The 19742-nt window shown below is 36.7% G+C and overlaps 1 protein-coding gene across 4 annotated transcripts in view; it reads left to right on the top strand.

Moving 5' to 3' along the window:
• Positions 1 to 19742, top strand: part of TOX (thymocyte selection associated high mobility group box) — a 223055-nt gene that overhangs the window by 179508 nt on the left and 23805 nt on the right. For all 4 annotated transcript variants that reach the window (XM_066993017.1, XM_066993019.1, XM_066993016.1 and 1 more), the window contains 2 exons: positions 3797 to 4027; positions 16003 to 16083. In XM_066993017.1, the coding sequence (XP_066849118.1) occupies positions 3797 to 4027; positions 16003 to 16083 (312 nt within the window). The remainder of the gene's footprint in view (positions 1 to 3796; positions 4028 to 16002; positions 16084 to 19742) is intronic.

Below are 19742 nucleotides of genomic sequence, written 5' to 3'. Positions count from 1 at the left end.
ATGAGGACTGTGTAAAAAACAAATCACTGTGAATTCACCTTATCATTAATATCACCAGTGACACTCTGCTATTTAGCAAGCAAGAGAAGATTTTTGCCACTGTACAAACATTGATCAAAAAGACAACATACATTTCCAAATGGAATAGATCTCCATCATCTCAAAGTCAGATGACCTCTGTTAGTTTCTGTTATCTAAATGCCCAGCCTTACAAGCGAAAGAGAAACCACTGGTTCTTTGATAGCAGATTTGGTAGCAAAATCCCTAACAACTATATCTATTTCTATATAGAGAAAAAATAAAGAAATCTCAGTGTCCTGTTCATGTTTACATGAATTTATAAAATGTGTTGACAGAAGGTATGAGCAAATGTATGTTTGGACTAGAAATATAATTGTATTCCTACTGAACCACTAATTTCTATGCAGGTAGGAAATGGCCATTTCAGCTACATTTCAGTACATATTCCAAATGCCAGTAATGAGGAAACTTTACAAACTGATGTAATTGTTCATATGTTGAGCTTCCAGGAAGTTCATTCTATGGTAAATATTCAAATTGTTCAAAACCCAGTCCAATGTACACAGAACTAATGGCAGCAGCTGCTAAATATTTTTGGCTATACTCGTTCTAATAAAGGCTGTTTCACATAGGCATCTTGGACTTTGAATTGTACATATACCCTCTAGCGCAAAAATAGGATAGGAACTGCATTATAGAGAGCTCAGTTGTCCTAGATGGTGTTGCTCTAAAAGCAGGACAGCTGAGGTTGCTTGACCATAAGATTAATCATAACAGTACCATGGTTATAAGGCTGTATATATACACTGTCAGAAAGTGGCCTATGTCCATGGAAATATGAACTATAGTCTTTGACCAATTATATTGTTTGTGCAAGTAGTATACATCCCTAAGTCTCCTTAATTCTAAATGTAATGTGTGGGACTATAGTTAGAAGAAGAAAAAAGGGAGAACTTAAAAATCAGTAGTTGTAAGTAACTCAAAAAACATTATAAACAAAGTGACCACTTACCACATGCTTTATTCCAACCACCTAAACACTGGAATATTACAGTTATGTAATTCTTGTCATTTTTCATACTGTTAGATTGCTAAACATGTATCTGGTTATTGCCAAGCATAATTGTGAAATGCTGGAAGCATTATTGGTTTGCAAATATCTATTTCTTCATAGATGGATAACAGGGTTTTCTTCCATGCTCATTTGAATATCACTTATGAGAGATTTTCAAATAATGTAGTTTAGAGGAAAGATAGCGAGAGGACTGCAAGTAGCAAGAATTAACTAACAGAAACACGATTACTAAAGAACTGCTGCAACATATTCTCTTTATGTGGTAGAGGTTTTACAATATTTACTTTATATGATAAGAGTTATAAGTAGAATTCTATGTTGTCTGTTCAGCCTATTATGCAGATGGTGCTTGATTAAAATCTATTTTAAACTACAGCGATTACTGCAAGATAGTGTGCATAAAACAGCTCTCTTAGCTCCATTAAAGGCTTTGGTACTATTGCAGTTTATTTTAAATATGCTTATAGACATTTTCTAGCTTCTCAAGGGACATTTAGATATCAACGATGTGCCTTACTTGATAGTTTTAAATCCTACACTAGATATTCTTGTGATCTATTATGTGTGCAACATGGTTAATGTACACTTCTTTAAAGTGAAAGATTATTGCTTTCTTGTGATAAATAAGTTAAATACATCACCATAATTAAGCAATAAGCCATGACAGGAGGTGGATTACCATGAGCTAACTACACCTCCAGGGATTTTGAGGCACAAGTCTATGCCTAGCAGAGTATATGTTTTTTATTTTATTTCCCATCTGTCTCTGCTTTGGTGGTTAGAAGTAGGGTCTATGAAGCTGATAGAGTGATGAGAGCATAAGGTAGGCCATCATCTCAGCCATTTGCAAGGTTATTAGTACTGAAATTCTGGTATTCTTTTTATTTAGTTATTTTCATATAAGACAAACAAAATTTCCCCTGTGAGTACTCTCTTTTTAACAGTAGGTTTTTGAAGACTCTTGATCGTTCAGGTTAGAGAATAAGATTTTAGAGCCATTCTCGGAACAGTTTACCAAAAGGCTTCTTTACACAAGTCTCTGCAGCATATCACCTAGTTCAAGAGTAGTTTAAGTAATGTGGTATCCTAATAGACAAAGAACCAGTAAATTTCATTGTGAAAAAAATACTTTGAAAAGAGGAAAACCTTGACAAAGAATAAAGATAAAAACTTTTACTCTGGCCCCAATTACTGTCAAGCCTCCTTGCTTATGGAGTTTGCATAGAACTGCCTGAGGCCTTTAGAATGATATTGTCAAATTAACTAGGGAGACCTAGTTAATCACAATTTCTCTGGTAGTTTTAACTACCATTTAGCTGGCAGTTTGGGTACTCTGTAGAATGAAATGATAACAAGAGACTAAAAGTTGGATAAATTAATAATGGGTAGCACACTGCTTCTATTTCTCCATACTTTCTAAAATGATGTCAGGCTCCATGGCCATTAACTTTGTATTAAAGTTACAAAGTACCTACTGTAATGTAATGCCTAGGAAACAATCAACTTCATTTTCAAATTATGGCATCACATCGTTCACATGTTTAATAAGCCACAGTGATCGGGTTTGTTCACTGTAGTCACCTCTGTCCGCTTGGGCACCACACAGTGAAGTATATAAGAAAAATACGAAAGGCTCAGATGGTGAATATTGTCATTTTCCTCATGTGGTTCTGCTGATTTTAATATCTCTGCTGTGTCACTTGATATGCATTATCAAAAAAAAAAAAAAAGGCATGTGATGAAAGTCAGATCTGGTCAATTATGACTTCTGTGCCCTTGATCTTCTCATATGTCAAACTGCTTATGATGCACACAGTACACTGGACAAAACCAACAAGAGAAAAAAGCCCCTGAGCCCTCTAGTAAGATCACACATCAGTGCTACAGGTATAGTAAATCAAGTGATCTTATCAAGAGAAACCACGTAGCCATGGAGCTATGCTGAAGCATCTGAACAGTTTCCCCTTATGTCCCTTATGTGCATGTAAGTCACCTAGGTGCTGTCCTGATCAAGATCTCTGAGCTATTAAGTGGCAAATTGTTGTTGCCCGTAACACATTTGCACAAATACTCATGCAATATTTTATTCATATGCACATACACTGCTCTTCATATACCATTATACCATTCCTCTTTTCCTTTTCTCAGACAATCAGGAATTTGCATTTACATAAGCAGAGGAAAAAACTATGCAGCTAAATCCAGATGGATCAGAACTGGTCCTCCAAAGGGTTCCAAACTGTCTATACTGGCATAAATTTGTTTCTTCAGATTTTAATTAAAAGGTGTGGAGTAGTTTCTCTATACCTTGAACCATTTTATTCACAGTCTCATGACTGAGACTGAACTGGTGGTCAGGATGTAATGAAACATGTCCTAGATTTACTGCATGTCGTAGCCATTAGTGATAAAATTTGGAAGAGGTAAAAAGATGACTACATGAGAGGATAACAATTATATGAAAGCAAAATATAAAGCCCTTTAAGGGGAAAAGTTACGTAATCCAAACTGTTTATAGCAAATTTTATATAGGAGACTAAGTCAGATGGTGTCAACATTTGGATTATCAAATATGACAACTAAAATTGTGTTTTTGCGTACAAAATCCAAATTCTGTGTATGTGTTACAGAAACTACAATGATGGATGGACTGAATTAAATTGGATTTTTTTATAGCACTTTTCTAATTTTATGTTACAGGTCAATGGAGGAGAGAAGAGACCTGCTTCAGATATGGGAAAGAAACCCAAAACTCCCAAAAAGAAGAAGAAGAAGGACCCAAATGAGCCACAAAAGCCTGTGTCTGCCTATGCATTATTCTTCCGAGACACTCAAGCAGCCATCAAGGGCCAAAACCCCAATGCTACTTTTGGCGAAGTCTCTAAAATTGTAGCTTCAATGTGGGACGGCTTAGGAGAAGAACAAAAACAGGTACAATATGTGCTGCAGCTCAGAGGCTTTGTTTCAGGAAAATGTTATCTGGGTCATCTAAGCACTCTAGGCAGCTTCTTTTGTTTGCAGGGATGAAATCTGAATATGTGCAATATTAGGAACATGGTTTAAAGAGACTAAGATAAGGAGAGTATTATTTCATTGCTTTTGTCAATGCATGAAACCACTAAAAGAGTTTTTTAGTTGAGGGTGTGACAACAAACTTTTAGATGATGTTTAGTATTGGTTTATACTGACGTCAGTGGGCCTAAGATTTCAGGGCAGGGCAGACAGGGCAGCATTGCCTTGTCTATGACAGTGTGGTGTAGGAAGACATTGCCACCAAAAAGTATATTCCTGTGCAGTAGGACCTGACATATATCTGAGCTCCCAACTGTTCCCCCAAATACCATTCATCCTCTCTTTAGCAAACCATTGCTTTTCTGTTGTTATTGGTTGCATTTTTACTATCTGACAACAGAATGGATTGGATAGAGAAAGAAATGGGAACTTTAAGAAAGTTACAGGTGTGGAAGGAAAGGATATACTGAATGGGCGTTATAATTGGATACAGGAGACCTGAGTGGGGATGACAGGGAGTACTGGGAGTACTGGGAGTACTGGGACAAAAGTACCTGTCATTTATTCACACTGAACATACTATTATTACATAATTAATATAGTTAGTATGTCTAGCAATAAAAAACAAAATAGTACTATGATTTTTTGTAGGTAAAGTAATTTGGGCTTAAAAAAAAAAAAAAGTTTTCTTCACTAATAACTGGAAGGTATATGCATGTCTAGTTGCCTATTAAGGTAAAAGGGTAATAAGAATCCAGACTTGGCACTTACTCTGTCCAGTATGTACCCTGGCATAAGGTCAGCACTTGGAAGGTTTAGCTTGAGAAAAAGTAGCTTTCTGTATCTAGGGATCAGAAATGTCACTTGGCCTGGTGCTTTAGGGACATGGTTTGATGATGGGACTTTGTAAGTCAGGGTGATGGTTGGGCTTGATTGACATGCAAATGATTCTAGGATTCTATGATTAAGGTTATTTTGTTGTGTTGTGTCTTCCTTCTACCATTTTCAGTATGTTCAACAAAGGCCAAGGTTACATCCTTGATCTGACAGGCTGTTTAGACCTTCCCAGTACAGAGGTTCTCTCATACTTGAGCATTACTTTTTTGGGAATATGATGATGGATGTTCATTCTTGACTTAGAAAAAATTCAGAGTATGCTTTTTGTTAAGCTCACAAGCAAGAGGTTTTCATGCCATTCCTCCTTGTCCTGCATACCTGCAAGCTGGCAGCAGGGATAGGGCTGAACCACACAAGTAGTAACCATTGCTCAGCAGACTACCCAAAAAGCAGTTCAAGAAGCAACATGCTGCACCTGCTGTACTTAGCCAGGACCTCAAGCCAAAGCTAAGAGACTATAGTTTCTACCCTTAAGAAAGGTCCTTGGCCAGAATCACTCCCCATGTTTGAATCTGCATGCCCTAACACACCTAAGAATACTCCAAGTACTCAGATCTATATCTTGGACCCATTTTGTTTGCCTGTGGGATCGTGTATCCAAACTTTTCCGAAATGGTGAAAGGCAAAGACCCGGACTTCTCAAGAAACTGTCTGTCTAGTTATCTCTCTCTAGTGGTGACACCAACCAGAAAAATTATTTCGCCAAATCTTGTGCCTGTTTTTTCTCCCCTGTTTTTCATAATGACCTAAATATGTGGCTGTTTCAGTGGTCACCATTTTTCTTTCCATAATTTTTGCTCTGCTTACAAAGCAGAAGACTTAAATTCATGCATAACAGTCCAGCACCATATAATGGAGATCAAGCTAAAAGAATACATATTTCCATGGAATTTGTCATTTTACGAGTACCAAAAGAAAGTTACCAGCCTTTCCATAGAATTTGGCTTAAGAAAAGTGCATAAAAAATAAAATAAAATTTCAGCTTTAACTTGAATTTCCTGTTCTGGTTGAAAGCAATAATTGAATAAGTCCCACAGTGGAACAGCAGAACACAATTTATTTTCCTTATCTCAGTTGTCCTTAATTTAAGTTGGAACACAGGAGAATGATGTGTTGCAGAGTCCACGTAACACATCCATGAAAAAATGGCTAAAACTGGATTTTTAAACCAATTATTCCAAGAGTTTGGTTAAATATCTTTGTTGCTCTTTGACTCATTTTGCCTATTCATTATCATCTATTAAGCACTTGTTAAAACTCCAGGCCCAAGCCCTTTCTAATCTAGCATTGTACAAAGAGAATAAAAGGTTTTTCCCTATTTAAAAAAAAAAAAAAAAAAGGTGATCCTATTTTCTAGAATAAATTTAAACTCATTCTTTATTCCATTAGGGATCTAATAGTACAAAGTAATGATTACAAGACATCTTAACTGACTAGATAGTCTGTATTTTAAAGGCCTAATTTTTCAGATCCAGAGCATTAGTAACTGTTATGAAACCTCTGTCTCTGGTAGGGAAATTGGACTCTAAAAATGCTAATGATTAATGCATTATTTGGAATTTTGCATTGAAGAAGCTTCAGAAACTCAAAAGTAGTTAACTAAAAAAACAAACACATCATTAGAGGAATACTTTATTGATGAATTATACTTGCCGGAAAAAAAAATCAATTATCATAAAGCTTCTGGCTTTTATGTTTTGGAAGCAAATGCTTATTCTAGAATTTAAATAGAATTATATTTCCAAATTATGTTCCCTGAATTGGAACTCCTTTTTCTGTTTAAATAGTAAATATAAATGAATCAGAAAGTAGAATATAATGCAGCTATTGAGAAAGAAGAATAACCCTGTCTTTTTATGCCAGAATGAAATCTTCTCTGTTCTACGACCTGTGCCAGCTTTTTCTGAAATGCACAGAATTCTTCTTGTTTATCCCTGCAGATTGACCACAGAACCACAGAATAAGTAAATGTATTGAAACTCAGTACAGTAACAACCTGAGGGCAGTATAAGTATGCTCAAGCCTTTGTAAAAATATATATATATTAACCTGACATATTAGATTGTAGTTTAAAAGGGTTTGTGCAAGAACCACGTATGTTTTTCAAACTGCAAAGAAACTAGGAAAATGTGGTTTGAGAAAATAGAATTTGAATGACAAAAAAGCTGCGTGTCTTGCTGAGGTTAGGGGGATTTATATTTAAAAGGTATCAAACACCAATTCTCTTACTGTGCAAATCTTGCAATTTATTAGATTAAAGCATATAGCAGTGTACTTCCACTCTCATTTTACCATATGAAGACATTTATATTTTTGTGTCATATGCTATAACTGTTCCCATTAATTTCTGAGTATACAACAACCATTTTCAAACAACTCTGGTGTGTGTTTGTATTTTGTATGTCCAAACCTTTATACACAGAGAGCTCTAGGAATTAAAGGGGCTTATGATGTCATAGTTTTTTCTCAAATTCTGATTTGGGTACAATAATGACACATAATCAGAAGCAGGGACTGTGCATTTACCTTCATTTTTCACTGTGAATGTTTTCTAAAAGTGTTCTGATTAGTAAACCTGTGAATGGAAAGCAGCTGTAGCAGTAGTATGCTAGGATAAATTCTCCCCAGTGCTGTAGCCATAGCACAGGGATATTTTCAGTGGCTTTTCTAGATCCTCTCTTACTATCATGATCATTGTTTTCTCCTTAGTCAGTGCTATTCTTCTGTGCATCCCTTTTTATAGCCTATTTATGTACATCATTGCCCTTTGCACACATTTTTACTGCAAAGGGGAGAAAAACAGCCCCCAGGGAAGAGGGCTCAGCATGCTAAATGGTCAAGTCTGTGGCTTTCAGACAGAATGCTGGTTCAAACTAGGTAAAAAGGCTACTTAGGTCATTTTCTGTCCTTAGATGAAAAAGGAGAGTCGGTTTAAATCAGTACCAGATGTGTGTGTACTAAATGAACCTTAGGTTTCTAATTGGAGACCTAGTAAAGCAGTAATATATGTGGCAAATTACAAACAAAATGTTCTTGTTTACATTAGTGTAACTTTAAAACTTCAGCCAAAGACCTTAATAAATGTGCTATTATACTAAAAATGGAATTGAATGTCTATTCAACAAAATTAATCTCTGGTGTAGCTTCAGTGATTTAACTGGAATTCTAGCAGGAATGAAGTTGGCCTTCTATGAACAGCTTAGTGTGTGCATGTACGTGTGTATGTGTGAGCATGTGTTTCTGTGGGCTTACTTAAGTGTTGCACTGGCCTTGCATCAGGAAGAAGGATGGATTCACCTAAGGGGCCCAAAACTTAACGATCAGATGAAGCAAGCAAAGCGACTGTTTGAGTGCTGTAACATATGCCTTCTTTCAGGCTGCATAATTCATACACAATAATATTAGCTGCAACAGTTAGCTCAATAGCAACACCTCATTATTTTATCCCTCAGTATTTATTCCTATGTTTGACGCCTCATGAAATTACTGTTAATGTGTTTATATAAGGGCAGATCTGACACAAGTGGGAAGAATTTAATTTCCCACTCATTCTTTCCTGCTGATGTGTCCTCTTCCCCTGGTAGAAGTGGCAAGTGTAAATAGTTAATTTGCTTCAATTATGAGCCTGTCCTGCTAAATTAGAAGCAGCAGGAATATGAAGAGCCAGAATTATACTTATGAGGCAGCTGACAAATCCTCTGAGCTTACAAAATCAAATCATTTACTCCTCATTGGTGCTCAAAGACCCACTAGATAAAAGCTGCAGTTTATTCTTTAACATCTGATGGAACTTGGATTGTATGTTACCAATGCTTAAGTAAATTGAAGTCCTTGTGCATTAGTGTCAATGTTTCTGATGTTGTTAGCATTTTCGTTATAACCCACAAGCTTTCAAGGGTTTCTATTTTGGTCAGTAAAAATAACCCAGACCGATTTGGGTATGAAAAATATCTGAGCATGTTTTATACGTTTCTTTTTTGGGGAAGAGAACAGTGAAGTTTTGGCAGCACGCTCTCCAGTGCCAGGATGAATCAGGTAGATTGGGAGTAGCTTTAAAAGTAAGATGGTGAACACTTCATGACTAAAATGCTGACACTTAGATATAGCATAACTCCTGGCATAACACCAGAGCTTCTCTTGTGGTATGAGACATGAGTCAGATACAAATGGATCTGAGATTGGTGTTTCAAGAGACTTTGGCTCATCCTGGTCTCCAGGGACGTGTAACCTCTCTCCTGGGGCACTATGCTGTGTCACTTGTTGTCCCTTGATGTGACAAATAAGCTCATCCCATGGGTGGAAGAGTTATGGCATTCCTATTGCATGGCTTTGCATGTGGGGTGCCCAGAGTAGGGGCATCAGGAAGTTCAGGAGACTTCAGTGCATCTGTTGAGATAGCTCCAGAGGTATATGCAGATCTTCAGGTCAAGGTAGTCAGTAGCATTTTGAAAACATAAATTTACATTTTTTCACTCTTATTTATGTTCATGCAGATGCTTGTTTATCTACTTCTCATTCCCTCTATGGAAAGGACCTTTTTTCTTTTTTTTTTTTCTTTTTTATGTTTGTGCTAATGAAGTAATCTCCAAGGAATAACTTTGAAACACTTGTAAGAGGATGAGAATGTACCTTCAATTTATTAGATAAACAACCACACAAGGTTTAAATTTAGCTTTGTTTTCTTTTTGTAAATGAGAATAGGAAGCAAAGGCACATCTGTGTGTGCATACTGCCAAAGTGAATTACAGACAAAATGGATTCAGGAATAGGCACAACAGACAAAAACCTTACACATTCCCTCCTAGCTACTTGCACAAGCGAAGTCACTCTTACAGTGTTGCACATTAGGCCTGTTTGGAGCTCCACTGTTTTTCTTGACAAATTCCTGTATTGAAATTGCACTGTGTACTCAGGAGGGGAAACCTTATATATATATATATATATATATATATTTAAAATATGTATATATATATATAAAAAAAAAAACTTTTAAAAAATGCAATAGGAACTGTTTCTTCTTACTCTATGTAAGGTAAAACAGCCTCTAGTCTGCTGGCTTCCTGCCTGTTCCACCTGGCAGGTGAATTCTAGCACCCATTTCCTATTTACTGCATGTAACAGACTCTACCAGATAAATATCATACATTGCCCTGTAGTTGTGAATGTTGGCTGTAGCTGCACTTCACCTTCTCGTTGTGCTTGAAAAGAGCTGTGCCAAAAAGACCATTGATTCCAAGTATTGCTGCAGTGATATTCAGAAATGATAGCCTTAATTTTCTACTCATTCTTCTTCCCAACCCTTTATCCATATATTTGAGCTCAATGGGAACATGGCTTTAAATCATTTGTGTACACAACTGGACTTAGGCCCAGTTATTATGCTCCATTTGGCTCACATCCATTTAAAAAAAAAAATCCAACAGGTGCAAATAATCACCAAATAAATCGTATGTTTAATGTCATTTGTTTTGTATCCAGCTTTTATCCCACATGCTTCTGATGAAATAAACAACCTTGCTCCTGTAAGTTGCAAGCATTGAGCCTGTAAGGTCAAATTTAGTCCTGGCGTAAATGGCTGCAATTTCCAGTGAACTCCATAGAGTTTCTCTATTTGTGCTAGAGTTGAATTTGGCCTGTGATCTTTACCCTGCATGCCAGAAAGACTGAATTCTTTCCCCTAAGCCTCTAATATGTCATAAGTGTCATTTTCATGCTGTACAGTCTAAGAGACTGCTGAGCCATATAGCTAGCCCTGGGCCTCCTTCTGTTACTGTATGTACCTAGATTAAAAATCAAATGATAACATATTTCAGTATCCATTAAGCAATTCTGAGGATTTTTTTCTGACTGCTGTGGGAATATCTCTCTCCATATTTTCGAAGAATGTGTGCAGTTCTAGGTGCCTTTGCTACACAATCAAAAGATTAAAACTAGAGATATATCTCCCACTTGGAAAAATAGAAGTTTTCTCTATGAGCATAGGTATGCAGAGCCAGGAACGACAATCTGAATGTGGAATTTAAGTCTGGATTGCAGCCTGCCATATTTTATCAGATGACATTCCTGTAACTGTAGCCTGTGAAAATGATACTCCCATGGGTAATAACACTGCAGAGACCGAAAAGTCAAAATCGGTCATGTTGCTTTTTTTGATTTGCTATTTTTGCATATACTATTTTTTTAGGTTTATGGAACACTTCCATCAAAACAAATGTGGGCACCTATGGAACACTTTCATCAAAACAAATGTGGGCACCTTTATATCATTTTAAAAAGACAAATATAACTTGCTTGGAAGTGTCACCTCAGAGACAAAGATAAACTGAAAACTTCCCCTTCTTTGTCATCCTCCTACCAGCTATTTAGGCAAGGCCAGGGAAACAATATGGTTCTTTGTAACGTGCTCTGTCAGCTAGGAGACACAAAGCTTTTCCAGACTACCATGAGGCACAAATTCTGAAAGTTTCCTTTTCTCCTAAGAATATCAGTCAGTTTAGGTCACTATCTCCAACTCCCTAACATCAAAGAGGATTGTAGTTAATGGTTCCTTCTTCATTAGAGCCTGTTATTTGGACATGTTTGCAGACATTTGAGTCCTGTTTCCCTGAAGGAAGAAGGGTGCAAGCCACACTGGATAGGGTAGAAGTCCTGCTGCATAATGTGTTATGTTGATAGTCCTCCACAAGCAAGTTCAGAGGAAGTTCATCAGGAAAGGATGACTAACCGGAACAAAAATTTGGCTAAAGGCATTACAGGTATATTTCAGTTATATATATCAGCGATGAGTTTCATATCATCCAACACAGAGAAAAGCACAGGAGACACAAAGCCTGCCTGAAGGAATTTATGATATAGGAAGACAAGAATTATACAGCAGCTAAAATACATAAAGCAAACGTGGCCAGAAGTTGGCATCATAAAAAGAAGTGCAGATGTTCTACTGTGGTTTTAATTTGGTACATCTGGTATTTGTGAGTACTTGTGGCTAACCATGTAACCCACAACTCATCTATCTCCAAGTGAAAATCTGGGGCAGCTACTTTAAGGATGTTTATCACTAATAATAAAAATCATTCAGCCTTCAGTGTAGGTGCAGCACTTGGGTCCACATGTATGTTCAGCCCATGGAAATGGAGCTAAAGGGTGCCAGTGCAATGGTCTGGGAACTGGTACCAGGCTGTTATGCTACCACTGGAGAACCCAGAGCATCCATTTTCCAAGGTGGCCTAGTTCATTTTAATTGCTATCTTCTGTGCTTATATGCACAAGGTAGCATTTCATACTTCTTTCAGAAAATACCTTTTTCTATATTGCTGCGTGCTTTGCTTAACTATGTAAGGGGACTTGAAGCTACCTTACTGAGTATACTTGGGAAATGTAATTAAATAGTAAACTAAGAACCTGTGTATTATGCTGTATAAATTTGCATTCGTGATTCACAGTAGGAAAATAATGCCAGCAGCTTCCATTTGTAGACAAATTAATGTAATCGTGGTGTTTGGGGGTTTCTATAACAAGCTGAAGAGAATAAGAATAAATTAAGCTGACCCACCTGCATATACAGAAAATATGTTGGTTTTTTTTTTCTGCCATTTCCACAACTAGGACAATTTTAAAAATAAAATGTTGTATAAGTAAAAAAAAATCTGTTGTTGAATCAGAATGGGCCTTTACTGCCTGAATGACAATCAGTCAATATTCAATTATAATGTTAATTGAATTAAAGCAAGCTAGAAATTACCTAATTCTGTACATATATGCTCCTGTCAAGTTAATTTTGTAATAATTGTTGCTTGCTTGAGGGAGGAGGAGAAAATGACCTCATAAGAGTTTTCTGAGATGTTAAAAATGAAATTAAATATTGTCACTATACACTATAGATAAGCAAAAGAACAGAAACTTGCTTCTTGATACAGGAAGAAATGATAAATATGTTATTGGAAATTATGTGTTTCAGAATTTGGCACTATCTTAGACACAAAACACAACAGAGCTTCAGTCATTTTCTAGAGCACACTTGAATGATGACAAGAGCCATTTTCCTCCCGCAAAGCGCTGCAAGGATGAAACTCTGTTAACCTTACTACAACACAAAACTATTTAAGCTTGAGGGCTAAAAATTCTCACAGCTGGAAAAGAAAAAGAAAAAAAAAAAAGAGGTTGGGAGGGGCAGCTAACTTGCTCATACCTGTTTTAGGTACTGCTGCAAATGCTGAGGACACTCCCCGCTTGCCCTGCCTTCATAAGCTCCCAGTACAAGTCCAGTCTAGCACAAACTCAGTGAACTGGTACCACTGCCAGGGCCAACATTAATTTCTGGAGAAAAATACTGACAGCCAGACCTTGCTGTTACTCGTGAAAATGAACAACGCCCAGACAGGCAAAACTTACTCTAATTTTTATAATAAACCACAACAAAACAGGATTTCCAAAACTAATGCAAAGAGCATCAACCCACTTGTATTTTGTCTAAACAGTGGGTGTCTTGAAAAGGACAACAGTATCAAGATATCAACAGCAAGCGCTCGAGTCACTGTCCTCAGAGGACAAGGTAATACCCTTACAATGATGAAGGAGGGCAAGTTGACTGCCCTCTGGGCAAACTAGCCTGCAGTAAGCATTCTGGCCAATGCAAGCCATCAAAGAGGGCTAGAGTTGTAAAAACCATCTCTTCCCATCCAATAAGAACTTCTGTACCATAATGACCTTTTACATAATTAGTGTTAGTATTACAATGGAAAACATGGTGTTCGTTTGATTATTACTGACTCACCAGGAAACCCAAGAAAAGTGAGCAAGAAAATATGTATGCTAAATGTGGTAGATATATAGGAAAATAGGTAGGAAATAATTAAACAAAGGCTATATGCTGATATTCCTATGAAGTAGTGATGTTTTAGTTGGCGATTTACAGAATTGTTGTTAGCATCATATTATTGAGTTAACCTCATGCAGTATGACTATTTGAGGGAAAAGTCAGGTCCCAGAGGACTTTTTCAATATGCTGTGACTGTAAGTGCACAGCAGGAGTGTATATTTTTGATATTTGTGTAATGCAAAATAAAACCCAATGTGGAAGCAGTAGATACATGATATTTTGAAGATCATTATTCTGTGTGAAATTCTTTGTTCAACTGTGTTTTTTAAATTGGCTATCAGAAAGATGCAGAGCCATTACAATATACAAAGCTGTATAACTTAGTCTTTGTTCTTTAGGTCAAGCTAAATTCATTTTAGCAGCTAGGAACAGATTGTTGACTAATTTTTTATTAATTTTCAAAACAAACTTACATTTCTCTATTAATCACAAATGACTACAACTTAAAAAGCAAATTATTAGTTTTTTGTTTGTTTGTTTGTTTTTGTTTTTGTTTTCCAAAACAAGAGGAGATCAGCCAACACTACATACTTATCTTAATCTGGAGAAATTACACAGTGGCACAGATACAGTTGCACAGCTAAAACCAACATTTTTTTCCTCTCTATCTTTATATTTACAATTTTAGAAGCCTAAGACTTCTTTGCTTCCATTATGATCTTTTGCTTCCCTGGGAAGCAAAATCTTTAATCCTTTTAGGCAGCCTCTGAGTTTTGCCAGCCTGTATTTGAGGATTGTTCCTGAAAGCCAAGCCTCAGTGAAACAAAAACATTTCATCAGCACATTCTTTATAAAAGTGATGTTTTACACGATCCTTCCAGCTTGACACTGTCACTTTGTATTGTCCTTTGTGGACAATACCTGGTGCCTGGACACCTGGTGCCTAGGTTGTGCATTTGGCTGAAGAAGTGGACAGCAGAGACTCAAAACTGCAGTTCCATTTTGTGTAATGTTGTGTAAACCAAATGTCCATGAAAATATGAATTACTCTCTGCCCTGGGCATGTGACTTAAAAAATTGTGAAACACAACAATAATTTAAAAGTAAAGTTTCCTTCCCCTTAGCTGTCCTCCTTACTATTAAACTTTACATTTGGATATTTATTTAAGCATTTCTGTACAGCATGGAAGGCTAGCAATTAATCCTGCTTAGTTATATGAGGCCAAGATGCTTGCATGACTCCAAAATCTACTGTCTCAGAAAAAAAAATACATGAAGTAGTGAAAAATTCATGATAATATTTGCAAAAAGAAATGCTGGCTTGTTCCCGAATTTGTCACTGACATAGCTAACAGCAAGTCATTAGCTGGGCTACACAGGTCAGAAAGCATTTCTCCTCTTGAGAACTTTCAACCCTAAATATCTACATATACTTTTATAACATCATGTTACTGTAGTGCCATGAGGTCCTGCCCAGCCCTGTAGATAATCTTTGATCTTGAAATTTGCGCAAAATTGAAGTGACTCTCAAAGCTTTTTAATCTATTATGAGATTGTGCACATGCCGCATTTAAAATAATTTGGTGAGTTGAGAGAAATGTACAGAAATAGATCTATGCTCCTGAGAAGTTAATTAGAACGATATGGGATCAAGACTGGAATAATGACTAACATTTATTATCCTCAGCAGTTCCATGAAGCTTCTTTGAGTGCCCCCAACAGTTAATCCAGGGACGAGAGAAAGCCTCTTGGCTGATCTGTGTGGTGCCATCATCTCTTCCTTCATTTAGCTCACATGTCTTCCTGCACATTCCTGTCTTCCCCAGGGGCTTTTAACTCATCTCACAAGTGGGAGCCAGTGGAGAGGCTGACACCTGCCTTCCACTATCCCTAAAGGTCCCATTTGCAAGTGTGCCCTGCACTTCACTTTGAACAATTAAACCTGAGATGCTGTGAGCGATATTGTTTTTTTTCGGTACTGCTGAGTAGCTAAAGGGTGTTTAACACTTGGAACAATATTTTCATTAGAATATTTGAAGTTTATTATTTCTCTCTTTAGAGTATATGAGCAGGAAAGGCTGTTTACTTAGAAAGACTTGATGAAGATGCATGAGACACACCGGTGATATATAAAAACAAAACTAGATTAATTTACCAATGTGACACTCTTTGTTTTTAGGTATACAAAAAGAAAACTGAAGCTGCCAAGAAGGAATATCTGAAGCAGTTAGCTGCCTACAGAGCAAGCCTTGTATCCAAGGTAACACATTATATATATACATACACACACATATATAGTAACATATTGCAAACCATTTTCAGCATTTTTATGGTGCTGAGCACCATAGTATTTAGTGCAAATAGCCTTGTTTGTTATCACCTTAAAGTTAGGATATCCATCCTCTGTGCAAATGCTCAGTAAAAACAATCATCTCTCCGTGAAGGGATCCCTTTTCCCTTCTGGTCATAGTGACAGCACTGCTCCAGGCTGGGAGTATCATTGCAGTCAGAGAAAGGAGATAAAGGTAAAAATATCAATATGCCACAAAACTGTGCCATAACACACCAAATAGACCACAAACATGCCATGCCAGGCAGCCACCATTCTATCTATAAGGGAAAAACGATACCAGACACAAACCTGGGTTTTTGTTTGTTTGTTTTTCTTCAAGTACTGCTTTTTACCTTGCAATCACAGTGCTGAAAATGGTAAGCTCAGCTTACATAGTAATCTTTTATACAAAATTGTGACTTTCCGTTTTACATCTAGCAACCAACTTGTATGAGCACAGCATAGGTCACTGTAAGGCCGTACAGTGGAACACCAGTGTATCCCCAGAACACATCTAGTAACAACTTTTTATATTGACATATACAAGCATTCTTAGTGCCCATAATTTTGTAAAAGACTGTTTAAAGCTTGTAATAAACTTTTAAATCTGCAGAAGAAATTATGTGAAATTATTGCATTGTGAAAACATGAAAAAAAAAACAATTGAACAACTTCAGAATCATACCAGTTAGAATCAAAACAAATTTAGATATATTTTGTTCTTTCATAAATAAGCTTAATTTTAGACTTAAAGATGGCAGTATGAAAGACTAGCATATGTGACATGAGTAGAACTTTTTGTTAGATTTAAATGTTTGGGGAGGTTAGTCCTGCAGTCTACCTCTGTGTATATTACATGAATTTTTACACATTTTCAGTGGAAAGACAGTATGATTATCCATACAAGGAGCTTTCATGCATATTTCTACATTATCTTAGTATGCGGTAAGTATTTGTGCTGAATTTAATAGTCTTAAATATGGGCACTATCTTTTTTCTTTTTTTTTTTTCTTTTGTGCTGTTTCTTAACCACTTCAATTTTGTAGCTACCATAATAAATACTAATGCATTAGTTAATGGGATTTGCAGGATACCTATAATTTCTGTCTTAGGTCTGTATGGTTGTAGAAATATTCATTGCATTCAGAGAGGGGTACTATGTGTACATAAACAAATTTGTTTTAAATAGCCTACTTATTGGCAAAAGAGAGGTCTAAAAAGCAGGTCAAAATATTCCACTAGGTTTTGAAGATATGTATGAAGCCAACTCTTTGTGGAAAAAACTTGCATGCCATTATTCAGTACATCATGGACTGTTCACATAAAACTCTATATAGCTTAACTTTGAAAAGGCAAATATAACAAAACCCAGATTTTTATTTTGTTTTTATTATTTTGGAAAGGAAAAAGTACATTATGGCATTTTCTGAGGTTTGTATTTACAAAAAAAAAGAAAAACTACAAGGTTGTTGATCTGTTCAGTGCATGAAGCCATTTGTGCATATGTTTAAATTTGTCGTTAGTCAGAAAAGCACTGAAGCATTCTGTTAACTTTTAACCAATTATTTAAATTCTGCCGATAATGTAGTGTTTTCCTCTACCATGGAAAGTATCGAAATACAAACTTAATGAAGCTGAGTACTAATTGCTTACTCTCATGAACGTGCTCAATGAATCCAATAGAGCTGCCATGTGACTAAAGCAACTCCATTTTGGAATAAGGATGTACAATACTCAGTTGTAATATTATATCAGTATATTCTAAATTATTATTATTAAATATTTATATGGCACCAGAAGAGTTGTAGTTCTTTAGATAGTCATGTAAGCATGAAGAAATAGATGTAATATATTATTAAGATTGTTTGGAATCCATCTGCTCTTTTCTGTCCATGTGTTATATTATCATCCATAAAAGCTATATTTAGCTAATATTATTAATATTACAAGACCTTATTTGCAAAAGTTAAGACATGCCAGAAGTAACACACCTTTTCCAAAAATAATCTAATACAAAAGTAATGATTTGCTCACATAGTACATTTTATACTTTATACCCCACTCTTTGGGTCTCATTTCATATGCTTGTATGAAGGTGTCCTCTGTGGGAGCCCCTGTGCTGTATTTACTGCAAATTGCTTAGCCTTGCTTCTTTATAGGATTTTCCATTCCACTCCTCCCAGCAGCATTTTTGTGTTTAAGAAAAAAAAAAAAAAAGTGCATTCATCTTCTCAACAATACACTAGAGCAGGAAATTTGTATTGTCCACATTTTCAAACACAGAAAAAAACATTGTGAAATTAAGTAGTGATTTTGGATGTCCTGCTTGGAACATCTAGAACTTCGTTTTTCATGGTATTTAAGCAATATTACACCTTCCATGTTCGGAGCTCCAATGATTTCAGGGTCAGCTGGCTGGCAGCTATGAGATATATAGTGGTGCTTCACATCACATCAGGACATCTGCATAATATCCAGATAAGTTGCCCAACTATCAAACTTTCTTCCTCCTCCTTCTCAAAAGACTCTGCCTGTGCAGAGCTGTAGGAACAGCAGGGAAAGGTCCTGCTCAGGGTCCCTGTCTCCAGCTCAGTGGGTGCCTCACATCACCCAGAGCAGCTGCTTGACCAATTTTTCAACTTTTGAGCGCTGATTCTGCCACTTTTTTCATGAAGCACTGCCAGTTTTTAAAGAACTAGTGAGTGTAGGGCTGGTATGTAATTGCGTGGGTGTTTTTCTGCATTTATTTGCAAGTCCTTTTTTTTTTTTTTTTTTTTTTTTCTGAGAAGCAAAGGAATGAACATATGCCATGTTATACCTGAGTGGACCAGACTTGGAGCTGAATTCAGTTCACCCGCCTTAGCCATTTGAGCTGCTAGAATAGTCAGAATAGGAGATCACAGAGAGGAGATTTCCAGGAGATTCCTTAGCCTCTGCCTGACAGCAGAATAATGAAATTCACTAACATTGTTATATTGTTTTCTACCCCTGGTACCAGGCTGGAAGTGGGGTATCAGCTGGGGTCTGTGGGCTTTTCTGTGATGCTCAGACCTTTGCCCCCTTTGTTCAGTGGTTTGTGTTTTTTTTTTCCCTCTATTTCTTTTTTTTTTTTTTTTCACAATAAAGCAACCAAGTTCAGCCAAGTTTTTTCTTGCCCTCAGCATCACTTCTCCTCCATATACCCTTCACTGTAGGTGCATAGTGAAGGAAACTGGGGATGAATGTGAGGAACATGCTACCTGCCCTTCATCATAGAAAGCAGCCAGTACTAGGAAAGCCCATGTGGAGGAATGGACTCAGATGATACAAGTATATAAATTTGGGTGACATTTCACCAGAAGATGAGATACTCATCTTTGACACAATCTGTCATTGTCCCTTCCAGATTTCAAGTCCCTCTTCCATTGTATCTTAAGGAAGAGTACCCAGATTTGTCAGAAGGGAGGCATATGGTGCTTTCCTCCAGGCTCTGTCAATAAAGCTGAGAGGTTCCAGTTGGAGTTTGTCACAGTCACATACACACACACACAAACACACACAAAAGTCACTCACACACCTAATATGTATAATTCCAGATTGTGTTATTC

Source organism: Anser cygnoides, chromosome 2 (genome assembly GCF_040182565.1).
Source record: "Anser cygnoides isolate HZ-2024a breed goose chromosome 2, Taihu_goose_T2T_genome, whole genome shotgun sequence".
Lineage (NCBI taxonomy): Eukaryota > Metazoa > Chordata > Aves > Anseriformes > Anatidae > Anser > Anser cygnoides.
Note: the sequence above shows the minus strand (reverse complement) of the source record. Positions and strands in the feature narration are given on the sequence as shown.